Genomic DNA, 19,315 nt, shown 5'->3' on the forward strand with positions numbered 1-19,315 from the left:
TCTACAGAAAGCCATGGGGAATGATCACTGAAATGACAATTAGAATAGTAATTAGAGCTGTGGTTTTGGTGGGGAGTGGAAGGCAATGGAGAAAGAAATGGGGCAGGAGCATGCATTGCCCCATCATAGAGGAAGGCTTTGACTCGTTACTTACCCCAGTAACTCTGAGATGCTCCCAGTCCTCAGTGGGGAACCACTGACCTAGACAGTCCCTTTATGATATTGACCTTTCACCCATTACTTGAACAGTTTGCTATCTCAGAATATATAGAATACATAAAACCAGATTTATTATTTTTCAGGAGCATGCCATCATCACTGACAGTGTTTTATGTATTTTTGCCCAGCCTCAAAGAAGATTTACTCAATCGGTCTGCTTTTACCAGCCAGGCACAACTGTGTTAACTAGTGATGAAGACTCCCCCAGCTCCCCAGGTCAGACAACAAGCTTCCCAAGACCCTTTGGCGTTGCAGCCGATACTGAGCATTCGGCGAATAGCGAAGGCAGCCACGAGACTGGGGATTCTGGAAGGTTCTCCCACGAGTCCAATGATGAGATACATCTGTCTTCAGTGATAAGTACCACACCTCTTACTTCTGATTCCTTCACTGTCAGTGATTCCGGTGGGGATCCCTCAACGAGGAAGTGTGAAGACCCTGCAGTGCCATCAGATGCTGAGCAAACTTCCTCTTCAGTTCTGCAGCCACCTTCTGCCATTCTAAGCTTTGATAAAAATGATTTTCCAATCTAGACAGCTATGTTCAGGTATTCTCACCTTTAATTCTGTTCGAAGGACAATGAACAGGGAGCCAAAGCCTTTGTGAAAATCTTGATGTCTTATTGGGTATTTCAGCCTTTTTTTGAATGTGGTATTTTTTTTTAATTTTTAAACTCGCGTATTTTGAATGTTTGATTGTCAGCAATGTGAAAAGACAGTCAAGATATTTGACTGGAATATGAAACTATATCACTGGAGCAAAGGGAAGGCTTTTGAAAGCCCCTTTGCTAACTATCTACCTCAGTTTGCCAGATGGCAAACTCAGAAGACAACTTTGTTACCTCGTTTGTTGTGATAGTTTTATCTCAGCTACATAACCAATGATACTTCCTAGTAGCTTTTTGTTTTCATTGATGTATGTGTAATGTGTGTGATCAAAGGAGTCATATAGGTAGATGAGTAAGAATGTTTATCTGAAGCTCTGATTTTTAAAAAAAAACTATAACATCTGCGTGATTTGTATAATTTAACACTACCTCTGGCTGTGAGGACTAACAAGAGAAAAAGTGGGGCTGTCGATTTTAGCGAATGACCAAGACAAAAAGTGTGTCTCTTGAGAATAGAACTATTTGGTAACATTTAGAGAATACCGTTGCTTCAAGGGCCTTTATGTTTTGGGCGTTAAAGTCTGAGTGCTTTATCTGCTGTTTCCCAAACCTCAGCCTGCCTAGAGCTGTGCCTTTTTTACCTTCCCATTTGCCTGACAGTTAGCCAAAGGCTGCACTGTCTAGTTTGCAAAGCATCCTCAACATTTCCAGAATTAGTTGCAAAACTCCATGTGGGAAACAGATTTTTAAAGAGCATAGGTTAGGATTTTGTTTTGTTTTTAATCCCAGCTTGGCTTAAAGGGGTAAAGAAATTTCATAAAATATTAAGATTGGAGATAAATTTAACAGTAGACAGTAAAATGAACGTGAGGTTATCATGGTAACAGTGCCTTCCATTATATATTATGAAATTCTTTGCCTTATATCTTTTTAATATTCATGATGTTGTTAAGGACAGGAGTACAGAAAGTTGCCTTAAGAGTGTCTTGGATTTTATCACTAACTATTTTGATGTACAGTATCTTATCAAAGCATTTTAGTTTGTTATCCTGCAGATTTTGTTTAGGGATGAGTATTCAGAGTTCTCCCATCTCGCTTGTATTTTCTTGAATTCTTAAGAGAATTTGGTACTCTTTAATTTTCCTTCAGTGTCAATGCTGTGAAGGAGGAATGCTAACTCCAGGAGTGAGTTAATCCTCTTGCTGGTTCGAAATCAGCAAACTGTTTACTCAGCCACACAGAATAGGCCTTCTCAGTCATGAGAGTTACCTACTAGGTGTCCAGCAGTGGGAAAGGATAAAAAATTAAACACGAGGTGTAGAGAGGGGGCCCTATTTCCTTTTAAAAGTATTGTTTCAAATTATCTGGAAACAACTTTGAGCCTTACTTTAAAAGGAACCTAAATTGTTTTCCCCTTGAAACTTTTGGTTTATAGAGAGAAGTTATGTTAAATGGCGTTATAAAATCAAAAGAACATTACTGATAATAGTCCCCCTCTCGTATCTCCTATCCCAATGTCTGATGATACAACATTTTTGATTGTTTTTTAATCTGTATTTTTGTGCCAAACTGGATATGTTCAGAAGCAGACCAACATTAAGTGCTAGCAGCCACTTTTGGACAAAATTCAAAGTCCCCATTTAATTATCTAAGTATGGGCTTCACAACAAAACAAAAAAAGCAGAGCTTTAGGTGAACAATCTGAGGCAAGGAAAAATGCTGCTCCTGCCTTTATAGCTCCTGTTTTATACTACCTCCTTTTAAAGTTATTCTAGTGTTATTTTTTTTCCTGTACTCAGGGAATATTTTGTTACTTTTGAGCTGCCTCATGGAAGCATGAGCAAATTGACAGGGTATGGCGTTTTTTGGTTTGTAAGTAGAAGTATGTGGGGCCTACTTTTATCAGTATCTAAATTTAAGGAATATAATGAGTTCATTTATTTTTTTAACTTTCATTAAAAGGCAAACAAAACCTAAAGCTGAAACATCATCTGTTATGGTTATGGAAGGCACGTCTAGGACTGTATAAATTTGAATCATTTTTAAAGCCTAGAAAGATGATCTCAAGTCTATGAGGAAAGTATTTTGTTTGTTTTTTGATGAATAGGCCCATAGTTATTGTAGATCTTTAGGCTATAACTATTTGCTAATTATTTACCAGTACATTTTTTACTTTTTCACCTTTTCATTTTGTTCTTATACACATTTTTTCATAATCTGTTACCAAAGAATTTTCAGTAGAAAATGAAAATTTGACTCTAATTTCCCTCCAGACTGAATTAACTAGAAACATCTATAGGTAATGAAGTTTATACACGTAGTTACTAACCCAAAATAATAGGGTTTATATTGATTGTTGTAGTTAAATAGACTAGTAATTTTAACTACCTTATTGTTACCAGAGCATTTAAAATAAGTTCTTTACCAGCAGAACATTCCAAAGAATTTCAAGTGTAATTTTTTTTTCTTCAGCAAGTAAATCCTCAACTATACAGTATTAGAGTAAAATATTTTTACATTGTTGAAACTACTTGTTGGAGAGAAAAAAATCTTTCACCAAAGATAAATCTTTTGGTCTCATTGAATAAGATATTTAGCGTACTGCAAAGACTTCTTTTTACTTGGCCAAAGCTAGCTTCTTTGAAACTTTAGGTATGAAATAGTAACTAAAATGTGCAGGTTTCACTTCTCTCTCATAGTGATGTTACTTTATGGTATTTCACTCCAAAGGGACTAATATGCAAATGGTAACTATTTTCTTTTCCAAAGACTTATTTGCTATAAGTACTGATACATGCATGTCATTTTTATGCCAAATATTACAAGATACTGCTCATCAGTATTTTCGTACCAAAGACCATTAAAATATATAGATTAGCCTGTAAGTAAGTAAAGATGAGCAGATTTGAAATACATTTATTTAGAAGCTGATAGGGAATCTAGCTTGAGTAGCAAAAGATATCAAAGGGCTAAGTTTACATATAAAAAGCAATACAGTTATACTGGTATTTATCAGTGTTTTTATTCAAGTACTTTTTGTCAGCAATTTAAAAAAAGAAAAACCAAAGATATTTAAGATTACCTCCACATATAGGCAAATTTAGTTGTACATTAAACTATTGTTTCTTGTTTTTATGTCAAACAAACACGTCTCTCCAGAACCCATCTGTATACAAGTAGCATACATAGGGACTTTCCATTAAATCTGCTGATTCAGCCACAGGATGTTTTTGCCAAATGATGTGATATTTTCCTAAGCACCTTGAGTGTGAGATGTCAACAGAAATATCAGCAGGCTTTCTCATTGCAGAGTATTATGGCAATCTCTGAACTAACCTATGCAGTCTTCCTCCTGCTCAAAGCATTACCTGGTTAACTCAGAAGGCTTGAGGGCAGTCCCTTAGTAGTAGGGATGTTCTCATCTCTGCAGAGCACTCAGACATCACAGGCAAACAAATCATATCACTGTTTGAGTGAGCTATACTCTGATAGATGTGCTCTTTAAAGTTGTCCATAAATTGAAATATTTTAATTACATTAAGGGAGCCTGGTATTTCAAACTTTAGTGGATGGAACAAAAATCTTTTTTTATGAAATCTGAGGTTTTTTATTTTGATTAGCCTAAAATTAAGACTATAGCTTTATCCACTAAGTGGCTTTAAAAAATGAACTTTGGCACACCAGGGAAATTAGATCCTCAGTGAAATGCCTTTTATTTGCCTTTGCTTCAGATACAAGCAGTGCCAAAATTGGGAACAATGACAGTGATTTACATTAGTTTGTCTTGGCTTTGTTAAGGACTTCTGCCAGAAATTTGCTCATATTGATGACTCAGGGTCATTGTTCAAGTCCATATGAAGACACCTTTGTAAACAATTCAGTGTCACAAAAATAAAATTGAGAGCTTTTTTTTTAAATGTAAGAATATCCAGATGTGGCTCCACGTTAGCAGTGGCTATAGTGATTTACATATATGTTTATATTTCATTGAATGTAAATTTTGAATACTGAATGTAAAAAAAATTCCAACTATATTGAAAGAGCCATGATCTTTTAAGTCTGTATTTTGTAGACTTCATTTCTGACAGTTTGCCACATGGGTCTCTGGTCAAATTGCTTTGATTTAATTAATAGTCAAAATAATTTTTGTGGCCTGTGAGCAGAATAGAGGGTTCTGGAGATCACCATACACAACCAGTTGATTGTGAATTTCATTGATATTTAGAAGAACATATACATAGAATTCTGTGTTAAATTGTTTTATGCTCAGGATATAAGATCACAGGCTAATGCAATGTATATGTTTGCAGGCTTTAATCTTCCCAGGCAGTTTCCCGTTTTAAGCCGTTGAAGGTGTTTGAGATTTACATGACAGTCTTGCATTTTTACCAGACAGATACTGTATTATTTTCTTATTACTGTTGTAACAAATTACCACAAACTTAGTGGTGTTAAAACAATACAAATTTATTATCTTCCAGTAATACAGGCCTGCAGTCTGATAGGTCTCACTGGGACAGAATCAAGGCCTGTTTCCTTGTCTTTTCTGGCTTTTAGAGGCTACAGACCCACATCCTTCTCCCTCCATCCTCAAAGCCAACAATGTAGCATCTTTCTGACCCTGCTTCCATTATCATATATATCTCTTTTCTGACCCCAACCAGGAAAGGTTCCTCAGTTTTAAGGACTCGTGATTAGATTCCTTAATTCACCTGGATAAACCAAGATAATCTCTTCTCAAAATCCTTAATTTCATCATATCTGCAAAGTCCCTTTTGTCATGTGTGGTAACATATTTAGAGTCCAGGCATTTGAACGTGGACTTCTGTAGGTGGCCATTATTTTCTCTACTACAGATTTATTATTTCTTGAGAATTCTGATTCCCTTAAACTGTCTATAGCATTACAGAGATTAGAAGTCTGAAGTCATGTGCTCCTGGGCATGTTCAGAATTTCAAAACTATGAAAACCTATCATATGTACACATTAAACTTTCTAAATCACTTGTAAAAACAGTTCAGCTTTAAACTTTTTGAATATATGTTTCATAAAGTAACATCTCAGTCCTGTGTGTTTAACAGAAATTTTCCTGAATATTTGGCTCTAATTTAATGGAATTTCATGAGAAATTTTTGAAAACTGTTATTATAGTTGAACTTTCTCTTTTTCTCTTTCTCGAGACTTTCACAGGGACTCAGAGTAGATAAACAGGACCATGATCGAATTCATTCTTCATTTTCTTCTAAAAGCTTATTTGTAACCAGCAACCTTTCTGCCTTTTAAATCCAATATTTTGTCTAGCTTCACCAGCTCCTGACTCTTTGGTTTTCCGTTTGATAACCCACCAACTTTCAGCAAGAGCTTCTACTTACCTTGTCAGCATAAATAACTCCTAGGAGATTTTATCTTTCTTGCCATTCTTCTTCTTTGATTCCAATTGTCCCTTTCCCTGGAAAGTTACAGAGTCCATAGCTCTAGTTTGTTCTAATTCCTAGATCATTGCAAGTCAAGTCTTTCAGTTTGGAAGGATAGTTTCTAATTCTACTCTAATTTTCAGCATTTCTTCAACTTAAGAGATAAAGCTTCCTCCACTATGAGGTAGAGACCATGATGATATTCTGAGTAAGGATAAGAATGCTGATTGTTTTTCAGCTGCTTCTGACTATAATTTCTAGGGAAAAATAATGCAGTTTACTAAACAAATACAATGTGCCCAGAATGTGTTTCATCCCTCTAAACTGCTACATTTTGCAAAGCAAATATTATTCCCAATTTAGAGATCAGGAAACTGAGGCTTAAACATGTCTAACTTGGGCAAAGATCACAGTAAGTGGTTTAGCCAAGATATAAACCCAAGTTGGTTCCAACTCCCAAGTTTATAGTATTCCTAATAAAATGCATTTTCTCAGCCAAGAAATGATATTTAATTACCCAGGCTCTTAGTATCAACACAACCTGTCCATGTAGTAATAGCCAGCCAACAAAGAGAAGTCTGTCTTATTTATAACCATCTATTCACATGAGGTATTTTGGACGCTGAGTTGTAACTCACCTTCGTCATCTCCTAACCTCCTTCTTTCCTCCTTTAAAATCTCCAATTTCTCTTATCCAAAATTAAGCTGAAAACTGATGCTTGTGCCTCGAGTTGCATGAGAAATAAGGTAGGCATGGTTTCTGGAGTCCTTATCTATTCAAGCATTTCCTTATTAGACTATATGTTCAGAACTGAATTTTATCTTTTGTAATTTTTCCACAGTCCCCGTATCTAAATAAGAATTTATTAACTGGAGAAAGCCAGGTGTATAACCAGTCATACTTCTTTGCTAGATCTGAAGAGTCAACAGTTTTTATGAATGCAACCTAATTAATTATTTCACACTAATTTAGGAGGAAGCAAAGTTGAGGGAGAATCATAAAGTAGAAGAGTGTAGCATGAGTCATTGGAGCACCTAAATTCTAGTCTTTGACCATTTTGAGACCTTTTTGGGACAAGAGTTCTTAACCTATTTTTGTTCCTCTCTATCCATGAAATAAAGATAATTTTTTTTGTCTGCAGAATGAAGCAGTAGTACTTCGAAAACTCAAAAGAAAACTCAAGTGTAAATAATTATAATCCCAAAATAATTTTTGTGAGGCTGTGAAACATACCTTAACTGATTTTTTTTTTTTTTTGGTTCATGGGTCAGCCTTTCCATTTACATTTTGCCCATGCTAAAATGAAAAATGTTTGTGTTTCCTGTACATGCACCCAAAAAAACTAACAGAAGAAAGGGTTGGTAAAAGGTATAGAATGGAATTTAAAAACTTATCTGTAATGTAGGTAAATCTATAAGAGGAAATGGAGATTTACAGTACTTTTGGGAGTGCTTTACAGGAAATCATTTTTCACCAAGTTAAATCTTTCATTTTAAAAATATCTTGGCTTTTAAAGATTTAAGGAAATAGTCAAATATCCCGAGAGGGGTAGATAGGTAAGGAGAATGTGCATTTTTAGGATTCTTCTCTAACAGATCTATTTTTTTCAAGATTATGGAACATTTTAACATTTCTTTAAACTATTTGGAATACATTTTATATAGGGCAACACCTATTGGCACCTATTCTAATTTACTCAAGTCTACCTTTAAGGCTTACTGGGAAGAATTATATGATTATCTTTTTTCAGAGAAAAGAAATATTTTCCCTAGCTTTTCTTTGCACCATCCAGAATCACTCTTAGTATAATCCATGAGATTCTGAACACTTTTGCAGATTTATTCAAGCTATATCTTGTTAAGTAGTTCATGGTATTAGACACAGTCTTAACTTATAAACTTTATCTTTAAAAATTTATGTTACAGAAGTTTATTTTTCTACAAAACTGTCGTTAAAAACACCAACAAAAATATTTAAAATTTTGGCTAAAACATTCTTCCTCCTGTTTTTACAATCTGTACATCTATTTTCTTTGCAAATGAAAATGATTACTGATGATTATTAACTTGAGCCTGTTGCAGGAATTGCAAAGCCTGAATATATACATACATTGCCTTAGCCTATCAGTAGAATAGATGATATATATTAAGTTTGTCTGTTTGTTGCTGTTGTTGGACAAAATTTCATGTCTTTGTATGCATGATTTTTTTTCCTATTTTTTTTCAAAGATGTGAATTAGATGAAAGCGTGGGAGCCAGTTATATTATTTCATATTATGGGTGTTCTGGATCCTTTTGCTCTATATACCATATTCTTGTAAGGGCAGCATTTGCAGACTTGCTAATGGACTCTAGAGCTGAGCTATTTTAATTTTATACTTGACTCAGGGGATCAGCTCTGTGAACTCCATTGCATGAAGAAAGCCAATGTTTGCCTTGATTTTGAATGTACCTTTTTAATGTCTTCTTAAAACATTTCTTGTTTAATAATGTGGGTTTTTTTCCTTTTTCTAGCTTCATGGTAAATATTGCCTAGTATTTTTCCCCTCCCCAGGGTAGTTTATATACTATCCTACAGGTCATGCCAAAAATGAATAAAAATTTAAATGCCAAAATGTTTATGAAACTGCTGTCTAAATACTGATTGATTGCACAGTTTAAATAAAATTTTCCTTAGTTAAAAAAGAAAAAACCCTTGTTTTCTTTTACTTTTCAGTTTTCTTTTGGGGAATGGAAAATGAAAACTTTCAATGTATAGAATGATGGCTTTTATATCCTAGGATGGGATGATTATAGAGTCTACTCCAAGCAGTAGGAATACAGCCTGTTTAAGCTATATAAGAATTATTTCATCTGGCATTTACTGAATAGCAGCAAGGAAATAATCATTTTCCTATTCCAGTACATGGTTGCTTACCTTGAACTAAATAGTAGGTAGCATAAAAGTTATGGACTCATCCAGATAGACACAGTTCTAATTGAGGTAAGAATTTTTGTTTTTTAAATATTATTAAAAAATGGTCAAGAGAATATTGAAAACCTTCCCACTAAAAAAAAAAATTAGAAATAATAGATAAAATATAACTTAAACAAGCTTGTTAAGATAACTATTAAAAAAAAAAAACCTCCTAATTTAGGAAATGAAAGGGGAATTGAAAAACAGAACAGTAACTTCTTGAAATGACATTGTGCTGACTGTGAAGAATATAAAAGAATTAAAATGTAAGAGAATAAGAAACTATATATTTTTTAAAAGAACAAGTATATTGGAAAAAGAAATTAATACAATTTTCAGAAATAAAAAAATGCATTTTTGAAAATCTGTTAAATCACAGATCAAGTACACTGAAGGAATATTCTAAAACTGGAATTTAGATATAAGGACATTATTCAGGATAATTTGGCACAGAGAAATAAACAAAATATAAATAAAAGAAGGTAAACAGAGAAGATTCAAAATACATGACAGCCATTCTTAAATGAAAGACTAAAGAAAGTGAAGGATAAGCAATATTCAAAGAGAAAATGACTAATTTATGAAATCCTCAGATTCAGGAAGCACAAACCTCAATCTATAAATACACAAATAAGTCCATACCAAAACATTTCAGTGAAACTAAAGAACATCGAAGACAAAGAGAAGAACTTAAAGGAAATTAGAGGAAAAAAAAAAGATTATATAGATTATGCTAAGAAGATTTCTCAGTGACAATAAAAGAAGCAAGATGGTGGGATAATATCTTCAAAACATTGCAAAGGAAAATAACTACAATATGCAGCTGTATATCCAGATAAACTCTCATTTAAATGTTAGGATCAAATAAACGTAATTCTAGATAAAGATTGAGAGATAATACCACTCATATACACTTGCTAAATAAACAATAAAGGATGTAATTTAGGAAGAAGGAAATAGAATCCACAAGGAGGATAGGAGAAGCAAGAAGCAATGATGAGCAAAAAAGGTCGTAAGTAGTTCACAGTGTTAGAATACAACAGGGATGAATTTTGAAAACATGCTAAGTGAAAGAACCCACTCAAAAAAACCCCACATATTGTTTAATTTCATTTACATGAAATGTTCAGAATAGGCAAATCTATAAGAGACAGAAAGTAGGTTAGTGGTTACATAGACCTGCAAGGTTCCAGGGAATGGGAAATGACCGCTAATGGGTTCAGAGGTTTATATGGGGGTGATGGAAGTGTTCTAAAATTAATTGTAATGATGGTTGCACAACAGTGTGAATATACTAAAAATCACTGAATTATGCACTTGAAATGGGTATATTGTATGATATATAATTATATCTCAATAAAGCTGTTTAAAAAAAAAAGCCATGATCAGCAAAGACATAAAGAAACGGGTAAATCTAAATCAGCATTAACTATGTACAAAAATACTATTAACTAATTTTATGTAAAAATAAGGTAGAACTAAAACACTAGACAAAATAAGCCATAAGACTAGAAGAAAAATGAGCAGAGACAAATTATTCTACTATTCTTTTATTAAATAGTTTTATGTTAAAAATTATAGAGTGAGTGCTAAAATAATCAAAATAGAATGTATCCTAAATCTATTAGGCAGAAAGTGAAAAAAACATGATCGGTTAATAGAAGGAAGGGAAGGAAATGGAATAAAATTTAAAAATAACCCTAAGAGAAAGAACAGTAATGTGATACGAAAAATATAACTTTAGTTATTAAAAAAAAAAAAGTAAAACTACTGCCACTTTAAAGATTGGATAGAAAAAGAAAATCTTTATGTTATTGCTACTTAAAACTTAATGACCTCAGAATTCAGCAAAGTTGTATGGTACAAAATCAACAAACTTACTTTAAAAAGCAATCTCATTTACAATAGCATCTCAAATAAAATACTTAAGAATAAATTTAACCAAAGAGGTAAAAGACTTTTATACTGAAGACTACAAAACATCGCTAAAAGATATTATATATCTAAATAAATGGAAACACATCCCATGTTAATGGGTTGAGATATAATACTACCCAACGTGATCAAATTCAATGTAATCCCTATCAATATTCGAATAGCCTTTTTTTTCTTTTACAGAAATGGGAAAGCCAATCCTCAAATTCACATGGAATTGCAAGGGGCTCCAAATGGCTAAAACTTCAAAGTCAGAGGACTCACATGTCCCAATTTCAAAACTTACTACAAAGCTATAGAAATTAAACTTACTACAAAGCTATAAAAATTAAAATAATATGGTAATGGCATAAGGACCAATGGCTTATAGGCCAATGGAAGAGAACTGAGAGTCCAAAAATAAATTCATATGTCCATGGGCCATTGATATTTGACAAGGCTGTAAAGTCCATTCATTGGGGGAAAGAACAGTCTCTTCAATAAACAGTGCTGAGGCAACTGGACTGCCACATGCAAAAGAATGAAGTTAGACTCCTACCTCACACCATATACAAAAATTAACTCAAAATGGATCAATGACCTAAATATAAAAGCTAAAACCATAACTCTTAGAAAAAAAAAAAAAAACATAGGTGTAAATCTTCACGACCTTAGACGTAGCAATGGCTTTTAGGATATGACACCAAAGCACAAGTAACAACAAAAAAACATAAACATAAATTGGACTTCGACAAAATTAAAACTTATGTTCATCAAGGGACATTATCAAGAAATTGAGAAGACAACCTACAGATAGGGAAAAATATTTGCAAATCATATCTGATAATGGTTTAATATCCAGAACATTTAAAGAACTTCTAAAACTCAACAACAAAAAGACCGACAACCCAATCTAAAGGTGGGTAAAGGAGTTGAACTGTCATTTCTTTAATGAATATACAAATGGCTAACAAGCACATGAAATGATACTCAACATCTTTAGTCATTGAGAAATGCAAATCAAACCACAATGAGTTACCACTTCACACCTACTAGGATGGCTATAATAATTTTTTTTAATTGAAGGAAAATAAATATCGTTAAAGATGTGGAGAAATTGGAACCCTCATACATTGCTACTTGGGAACATAAAATGGTCCAGCAACTGTGGAAAACAATTTGGGTTCCTCAAAAAGCTAAACATATAATTATCATATGAGCCAGCCATTCCACTGCTAAGTATATACCCAAAAGAATGAAAGGACTGAAACAAATATTTGTACAGCAGTGTTCATTTGCAGCATTATTCACAATAACCAAAAATGGGAACAACCCAAGTGTCCATCAATAGATGAATGAATAAACAAAATGTGGCATATCTATACAATGGACTATTTAGCCACGAAAAGGAATAAAACATTGATACATATACAACATGGATGAACCTTGAAAACATTATGCAAAGTGAAAGAAGCCAGGCACAAAAGACCATATATTATGTGATTCCATTTATATGAAGTGCAATGTCCAGAGTAGGCAAATCCATAGAGACAGAAAGTAGATTAGTAGTAGCCAGGGGGTGAGGAGGTTGTTGGGGCTGAGGTGGGGGGAGCAATAGAATGTGACTGTTAACCAGTAGAGGGTTTCTTTTGGGGGTGATAAAAATGTTGTAGAATTAGGTGATTGTTGCACAACTCTGACTATACTAAAATATACTAAAAAGCAAATATACACTGACTTTTATACATTAAAATAGTGAAGTTTATGGTATATAAATTATATCTCCATAAAAAATATGTGTACAAAAAATGGGAAATCAAAGGAAGCTTACTGCACAAAGTTTTCATCATCTTGCTTCCCTTTTCCTGCTCTAGCTCTCTAAACACACATAAAAACCAAAAAATTTAAAACTGGCACATTTTGTCTTTTAAGAGATTTCGTAAAATGCCAATTGTTCCATATTTACAGTTTGTTGTTTTAACACCAAGATTTGTCATGTTTTTTAGGTAGACCTGCCTTGCTGTATTTCATTCACAAATATGTACATATCTTGCTCATTCCCACATGCTCTCACAAATTTCTCAAGCACCCACACTGTTGCAGTCTGCCTATGTTGGCAGTATTTATATCCTGAAAAAAATCTGCCTCTTTTCCCATTGCTGTAAAAAACAAAGCAAAACAAGGCAAAAATCTCACATTACTTTGCCATATTGGTTTTATCATATGTTACCTAAGAAGTGTATGACACACAGTGTCTTTTAGAATCAAAGATCAAAGTCAGGTGCCTCACTGGAGGCACCTCACTTAACCATGAATATTTTTAACCAGAAAAAATATCATGGACCTTTATGGTTATGTTAAATCAAGTCTTTGGTTATCGATTGCACAGGATATGCCAAGTTGATATGACAAACAGTGATCAAGATGGAGAGAGCTATGGAGACATTTGTCCCTTTCTCAACTTGCAAGTCTCCTTAATATTTTTTAAAAATTACTAATGCCATATTAATCATTTTCTTTACTATTTTTCAATAATAGTTATCCACTAGAAATATTTAAAAAATAAGTCTTAGTCTCAAATAATATATATTTCAGAATGTATTAATGTAAACTTTGTATGAATCTGCAATTTGGCTGTAGGAATCTATTGCTTAGCAGACTATCTTGAACATGAATAATTTATCTTTTTTTTTTTGGCTTTTGAATAGTTACTATATCTTAATGGATAGACAAAATTATAGAATGTCAAAGCTTTGACACTGAATTCTTTGCGAGTATACAATTCATTCATTTGTTCATTCAAAAAATGTTTATCGACCACTTGATATGTGCCAGACAGTAATAAGCAAAAGTCAACCCTTATTACGCTCATGAATTTTAGAGTCTGGAGGTAAAGACAAAATCTAGTCAGATAGTCACAGAAATTAATATGTAATTTCAAATCAAGAGAAGTGATGAAAGGACGTGAAAAAAAAACAGAATCTAAGGTAGAACAGATGAAGATAAATACTTGAGTCAAGAGTGAAAGGTAAGTTTGAGTTAATTGGACTAAGTGTGGAGAAAAGTGCATTCTTGGAAGAGGAAACAGCATTTGCAAAGGCTTCTGGCAGGAGAATATTGGAGGAAATTTTTAAAAGGACAGTGAGCATAAAGAGCAAGAGGAGTGGTGCATGATCAGGTTGGAGAAATCAGTGGAAATCATATTATAGAAGCCATTTATAGTCTATGTTTTTTTAAAAATCTAGTTTTAATTATAATAGCAGTGGAAAGCCATTGAGTTTTATGTAAAGTGATGACAGGATGAGATTTGTGTTTTAAAAAGAGCACCCTGCACTCTGGAAAATAGTTTGGCAGTTCCTTTCAAACTAAAAATGGATTTACCATATGACCCAGCAATTGCATTCCTGGGCATTTATCCCAGAAATGAAGACTTATTTTCACACAGGAACTTGTACATGACTGTTCATAATGGCTTTATTCATAATAGCCAAAAAGTAGAAACTACCCATATAGTCTTTCAGTGGGTGAATGGTTTTAAAAAATGGTGGTATATCCATACCATGGAATACTACTAAGTAGTAAAAAGGAGCAAAATATTGACATACACGATAAGTTAAATGAAATTCAAGGATATTGTTGTGTGACAAAGTATCTCAAAAGGATGCATACTGCATGATTTCATTTGTGTAACCTTCATGAAAGCACATAATTATAATAATGCAGAATACATTAGTGGCTGCCATTGATGAGTTAGGGATCAGGGAAGTGGATGGGTGTGGCTATAACACAAGGGAGTCCTGTTATCAGGAAATCTTGTGGTGACTGTATAGTTTAGTATCTTGATATCCTGATTGTGATCATGGTTACACAAGGTTACATGTGTGATAAAATTGCATAAGACTACATATACACAAACTTGTATGTATAAATTATAAAACCTGAACAAGCTCTATGGATTGTACCAATGTCAATTTGTTTTTGATATTGTACTATAGTTGTATGCCAAGCTAACATTAAGGGAGGCTGGGAGAAGAATGCAAAGGACTTTCCCATACATTTGTTTGCAACTCCTTGTAAATCTATAATTTTATTTTTTAAAGAGCACTTTTTAAAGTGGGAGATGATTTGAACAGAAGTTAAAGTGGATGTGGAGAAAACTATTGGGTGATTATTGTATTAGTCCAGAAAAGAGATAAATGATTATGGCTGAACTTGGGTGGTGGCTGTGGTGATAAAAAAGAAGGGACATATCTAATATATATGAAGTAAAATTTATGGACTCTGGTGATGGATGGGAAATAAGAAATTAAAAAGCGTAGTTCAAAGTAAAACTTTGTCTCATATTTCAAGCCTCGAAAATAAATACACATTTAGGACAAGACAGTAAAAAATCAGAAGGTACCATTTGATGACAGCATATTCCAGAACCAAAGTTGCTGTTGCTATGAGGTTATTTTGGAGTTTTGCTAGGCTAAAGTACACACTATTATTGTGTCAGTAACCAGTTTATTGCCTCAATTTACCCTTTATTGCCTGCTCTGCAAAAACTGTGATGCAATTTACCCTTTATTGCCTGCTCTGCAAAAACTGTGATGGACTCTTCAAATATTTTTCCTTTGCCAGCTCGCTCAATGTTATAGTTTATCAGTAGAGGGTGCTGGAGAGAGATTACTGGAGGAAGGGCTTTTCTTCCTGTTCCAGGTGCTCCTATTGGTAAGCTCCTGCAGCAAGCATGGGCTTCTTCAGCATCCAACTCCTGCAGTGCTGGCGACTTATCCAGTCCCAGGAACCTGCAATGCAAGCAGCAGTCAGAGACAGTAGCTTCCTCTGGCACAACCTGCAGACTGCACAACTGTGCATGCTCCGATCAGGTCAGGATTGCTGCTGGAGAGGGAAGGCCTCATCTTTGGGTGCTCTACCTCAGTTTTAAGAGTAGTGGCTCCTCCTTATATCTGCTTTTCTCAGATTCTTTAGCATTTTCTTCTTTAGCAATCCTTCTCTACTGCAATCTCTTGCTATAGTCAGTAATACTTTGTATTAAATTTACCCTGTTTAAATTGTGTAAGTTTTTCATAAATTATATAAATGTCTAACCACTATGCTGTACACCTGAAATTAATATAAAATATTAAATGTCAACTCTAATTAAAAAATTAATTTTTTTAAAAAAAGCACATATATTACTATACCCCAAATTTGTATTTAAAAAAATATTTTGACAACTATTTCAACATAATTGGTTTCTTTCATGGTCTTAAAAAATAAATGTAAAAATTTCAAGTTTAAAGAAAAGTAAAGACAAACATATTCAATTTTTTAAAAAGTGTGGGTTTTGTGTCGGGATTGAATTCTGACTCATACAAGCATTTCTCAAAGTTTTCAGTTGTGATTCCCTCAACTTTGAGCTTTTGATAGTCCATCGATACTTGTCAACAAGGGTTGCTGGATATAGCTGACCAACATGTAGAGGTTGCTAAGCTGATCACAGTTTCAATTATATCACGAAAGGATTCAAACCAATGTTGCAAAACTTCTGAACACAGAATTGGGTTTGATTTTTATTTCTATTCAATTTAAAACAAATCTATGATTTTCAATGTTTGAAAACAGAACTTATAGCAATATCTTTTTTTTCTGAAAAAATGTTTACATGTAAATCTAAACCAATTTATATTAGTCTTCATGCTTAAATGCTCCACTATGCTACCTTCCACATTATAAACAGGTAAAGTTTGAGATGTAAAAGATTAAAATATAAAAACTTCAAAATACAAGAAAATAAGGTTAAGTAAATTCCAGGCCAAGGTAAGCGTGTGACAATGTTGATCATTTCTCTCTGCTTGATTGCCCTAACACTCCTGTTTTTTAATTTTTCATTCCTTCTCAACTTCCTTTATAGGCTCTTCTATCTCTGTCCGTACTTTAAGATGCCGGTGTTTCCCTGGATTCTGTTCTTGGCTCTTATTTCTCATTGGTCCTGGGTGACCAAAGAGACATTACTCTTAGGTAATGTCTCTTTCATTTGTATCTGCAGCATAGGCCTGTCCCCTGAGGCCAACATCCTTTGTGTGATTTGAGTTCTAATCTAGGGGTCAGCTGATTTCAGCCTATGGGCCAAATTCAACACACTGCCTGCTTTTATAAGTAAAGTTTTACTGGTACACAGCCACACCACTTATTTACATATTGTCTATGGTTGCTTTCCTACTACAATGGCAGAGTTGAGTAGTTGTGACAGAGAACGTATGGCCTGCAAAACCTATAATATTTATTATCTGGCCCTCCACAGAATAAGTTTACTGAGCCTTGTTCTGGCCTAAACTGTGCCTTCTACTGAGTTTTAGGCATGACTGAGTGTGTATTTTTAAACAGTGGGGTAAGCCCACCAACAGTAGACTTACCTGCATCTCTCTGTATGAGAAGGGGAGTAGAGATTAGCTCTGGAACTCATAACCAAGTCCCACAAAGACTACAACAGCAAGGTGAGGGAATATTTTATTAGGAATTCTGTCATACTGGAGACATAAGGAGTATAATGCACAATGTTCATTGCTGCAGAATCGCCTAGAGAGCATTTAAAGACAAATTTCAGATCTCATTCTGAGATTCTGATTTAGTAAATCTGGGAGGGGCTTGGAAATCTAAAATTTTAGAATGCTCTCCCTGTAATTCTAATATGTAGCAAGGAAGTAGTCAGGATTCGGAAGTCAAATTGATCTGAAAACTCATGGGCAAGTAAGATGGTTTTTTCTTGATGAATCATTAAAAAGAGGCCAATTTGTTTCTCGTGACTTACATATTATTTCTAAGCTTTAGAGAATTACTATAAAGAATTCAAAATCTCTTAGAATAGTTTTTCTCAACCACTCTCCTTGCACTAAGAAGTACATAATAAAAACTATGTTTCCATATTGACTGATATTTTCAAAGTGCTTTCACATCTTCTCTCACCAATTCTATAAAGTAAAGTGTAAGATCTAATTTGCTTTCTCATATTTAGCATTTATCACACTTATCAGAACCGTGCCAATCTAGCCTGCCCAGGGCCACATCCAGCCTGTTCTTTCATGCATTCATTCAACAAAATTTTTTGAACACTTTGTTAGGTAGCAGAGGATAACAGTAGTGATCCGAAAGAATTCCTGCCTGCATGGAGCTTAAATTCTAGTTGGGGAGAGCCTTCTCCCAGATGTGCCTCCTATACGAAAAATTTCCCCAGCTGTCCTAGTCTGAATCTTCCAAGTTTGGAAATTTTATCCAAACTTATGAGAAAAAGGGTAATATTTGTCTCCTGGCCAGCCATATCTCGTCTTGTAAAACCGATTCCTCTGCTGTGGTGCTTGTCTGTTATGTAGCTGTTAAGACTATGTATTATTGGTTTCATGTTTACATCTGTTCTGACGCTGTTATGTGCAGTTAACTGGGTTCTGTGGGTCTTGTCTCTGGAAGGATGACTTCTGTTTGCGGTTAGTTCTAAATCCTCACATGATTAATGAGTATTTTTCAGTGATTCTGACATCAAAATAAACCCAGTGTCTCACCTGACTGAAGATCAGAGTCTGCACCTACGGTAGCCTCTTTAGTAGAATAAGTGGAAAACCTAACAAAAAGCAGGGAGAACAGTTTCATAAAAGGAAGCGGAAGAATGTCAGAGCTAGAAGCGACCTCAGAGATGTCGCTCCACTGCCTTTTGGAGATCAGAAATCTGAGATTCAGAGAGGTTACCTAAATTGCTTCAGGTCACACAGCCCGACTGATGGACGTGGAACCAGCGGCCAAAACCCGTCTACAAGCACACTGGGAGTCTTTCTTCTAAAATTTAACGTCTAAATCAGGTCTGGCTGTCTCGCCGCTTCTACCCACGCTCCTTTCTGGTATACTAATTCCGCATCGCTCTATCTTAAAGAGTCACGTTGTTAAAACTTGAAGTTTGGGCATTCCACAAACAGGTGTCCAGACCACGGACACGAAGTCGGGGAACGTGGGTGTCCTCCACATGCCCGCCGAGAACTCTGCAGCTCCCGCTTACGAAGTTTTCTCGGATCGTACGTTCCGCTTTCAGATCCCCTGGCTACGAGGCCAAGATGCCTGCTGCGTGGCCTCCGACGAAGTTCAGAGATGCCACAGCCTCCCAGAAGCCGAGCCGGGCGCGTCGGCCGCAGAGCCCGGCGTCCTCGGGCCTGGCGAGCCGCTGGGGAGCGCGGG

The 19,315-nt window shown here is 34.7% G+C and overlaps 1 protein-coding gene across 5 annotated transcripts in view; it reads left to right on the forward strand.

Moving 5' to 3' along the window:
• PRTG (protogenin) overlaps nt 1-8,906 on the forward strand; it is a 120,206-nt gene extending 111,300 nt beyond the window's left edge. For 3 of the 5 annotated variants that reach the window (XM_023532564.1, XM_023532565.1, XM_023532567.1), the window contains one exon: nt 303-8,906. In XM_023532564.1, coding sequence (XP_023388332.1) covers nt 303-752 — 450 coding nt within the window. In that variant the 3' untranslated portion in view covers nt 753-8,906. The remainder of the gene's footprint in view (nt 1-302) is intronic. The other 2 variants (XM_023532566.1, XM_011363448.2) reach the window with 2 other exon arrangements.
• The last annotated feature ends 10,409 nt before the right edge of the window (nt 8,907-19,315 follow it).

Source organism: Pteropus vampyrus, unplaced genomic scaffold (genome assembly GCF_000151845.1).
Source record: "Pteropus vampyrus isolate Shadow unplaced genomic scaffold, Pvam_2.0 Scaffold85, whole genome shotgun sequence".
NCBI classification, from domain to species: Eukaryota; Metazoa; Chordata; class Mammalia; order Chiroptera; family Pteropodidae; genus Pteropus; species Pteropus vampyrus.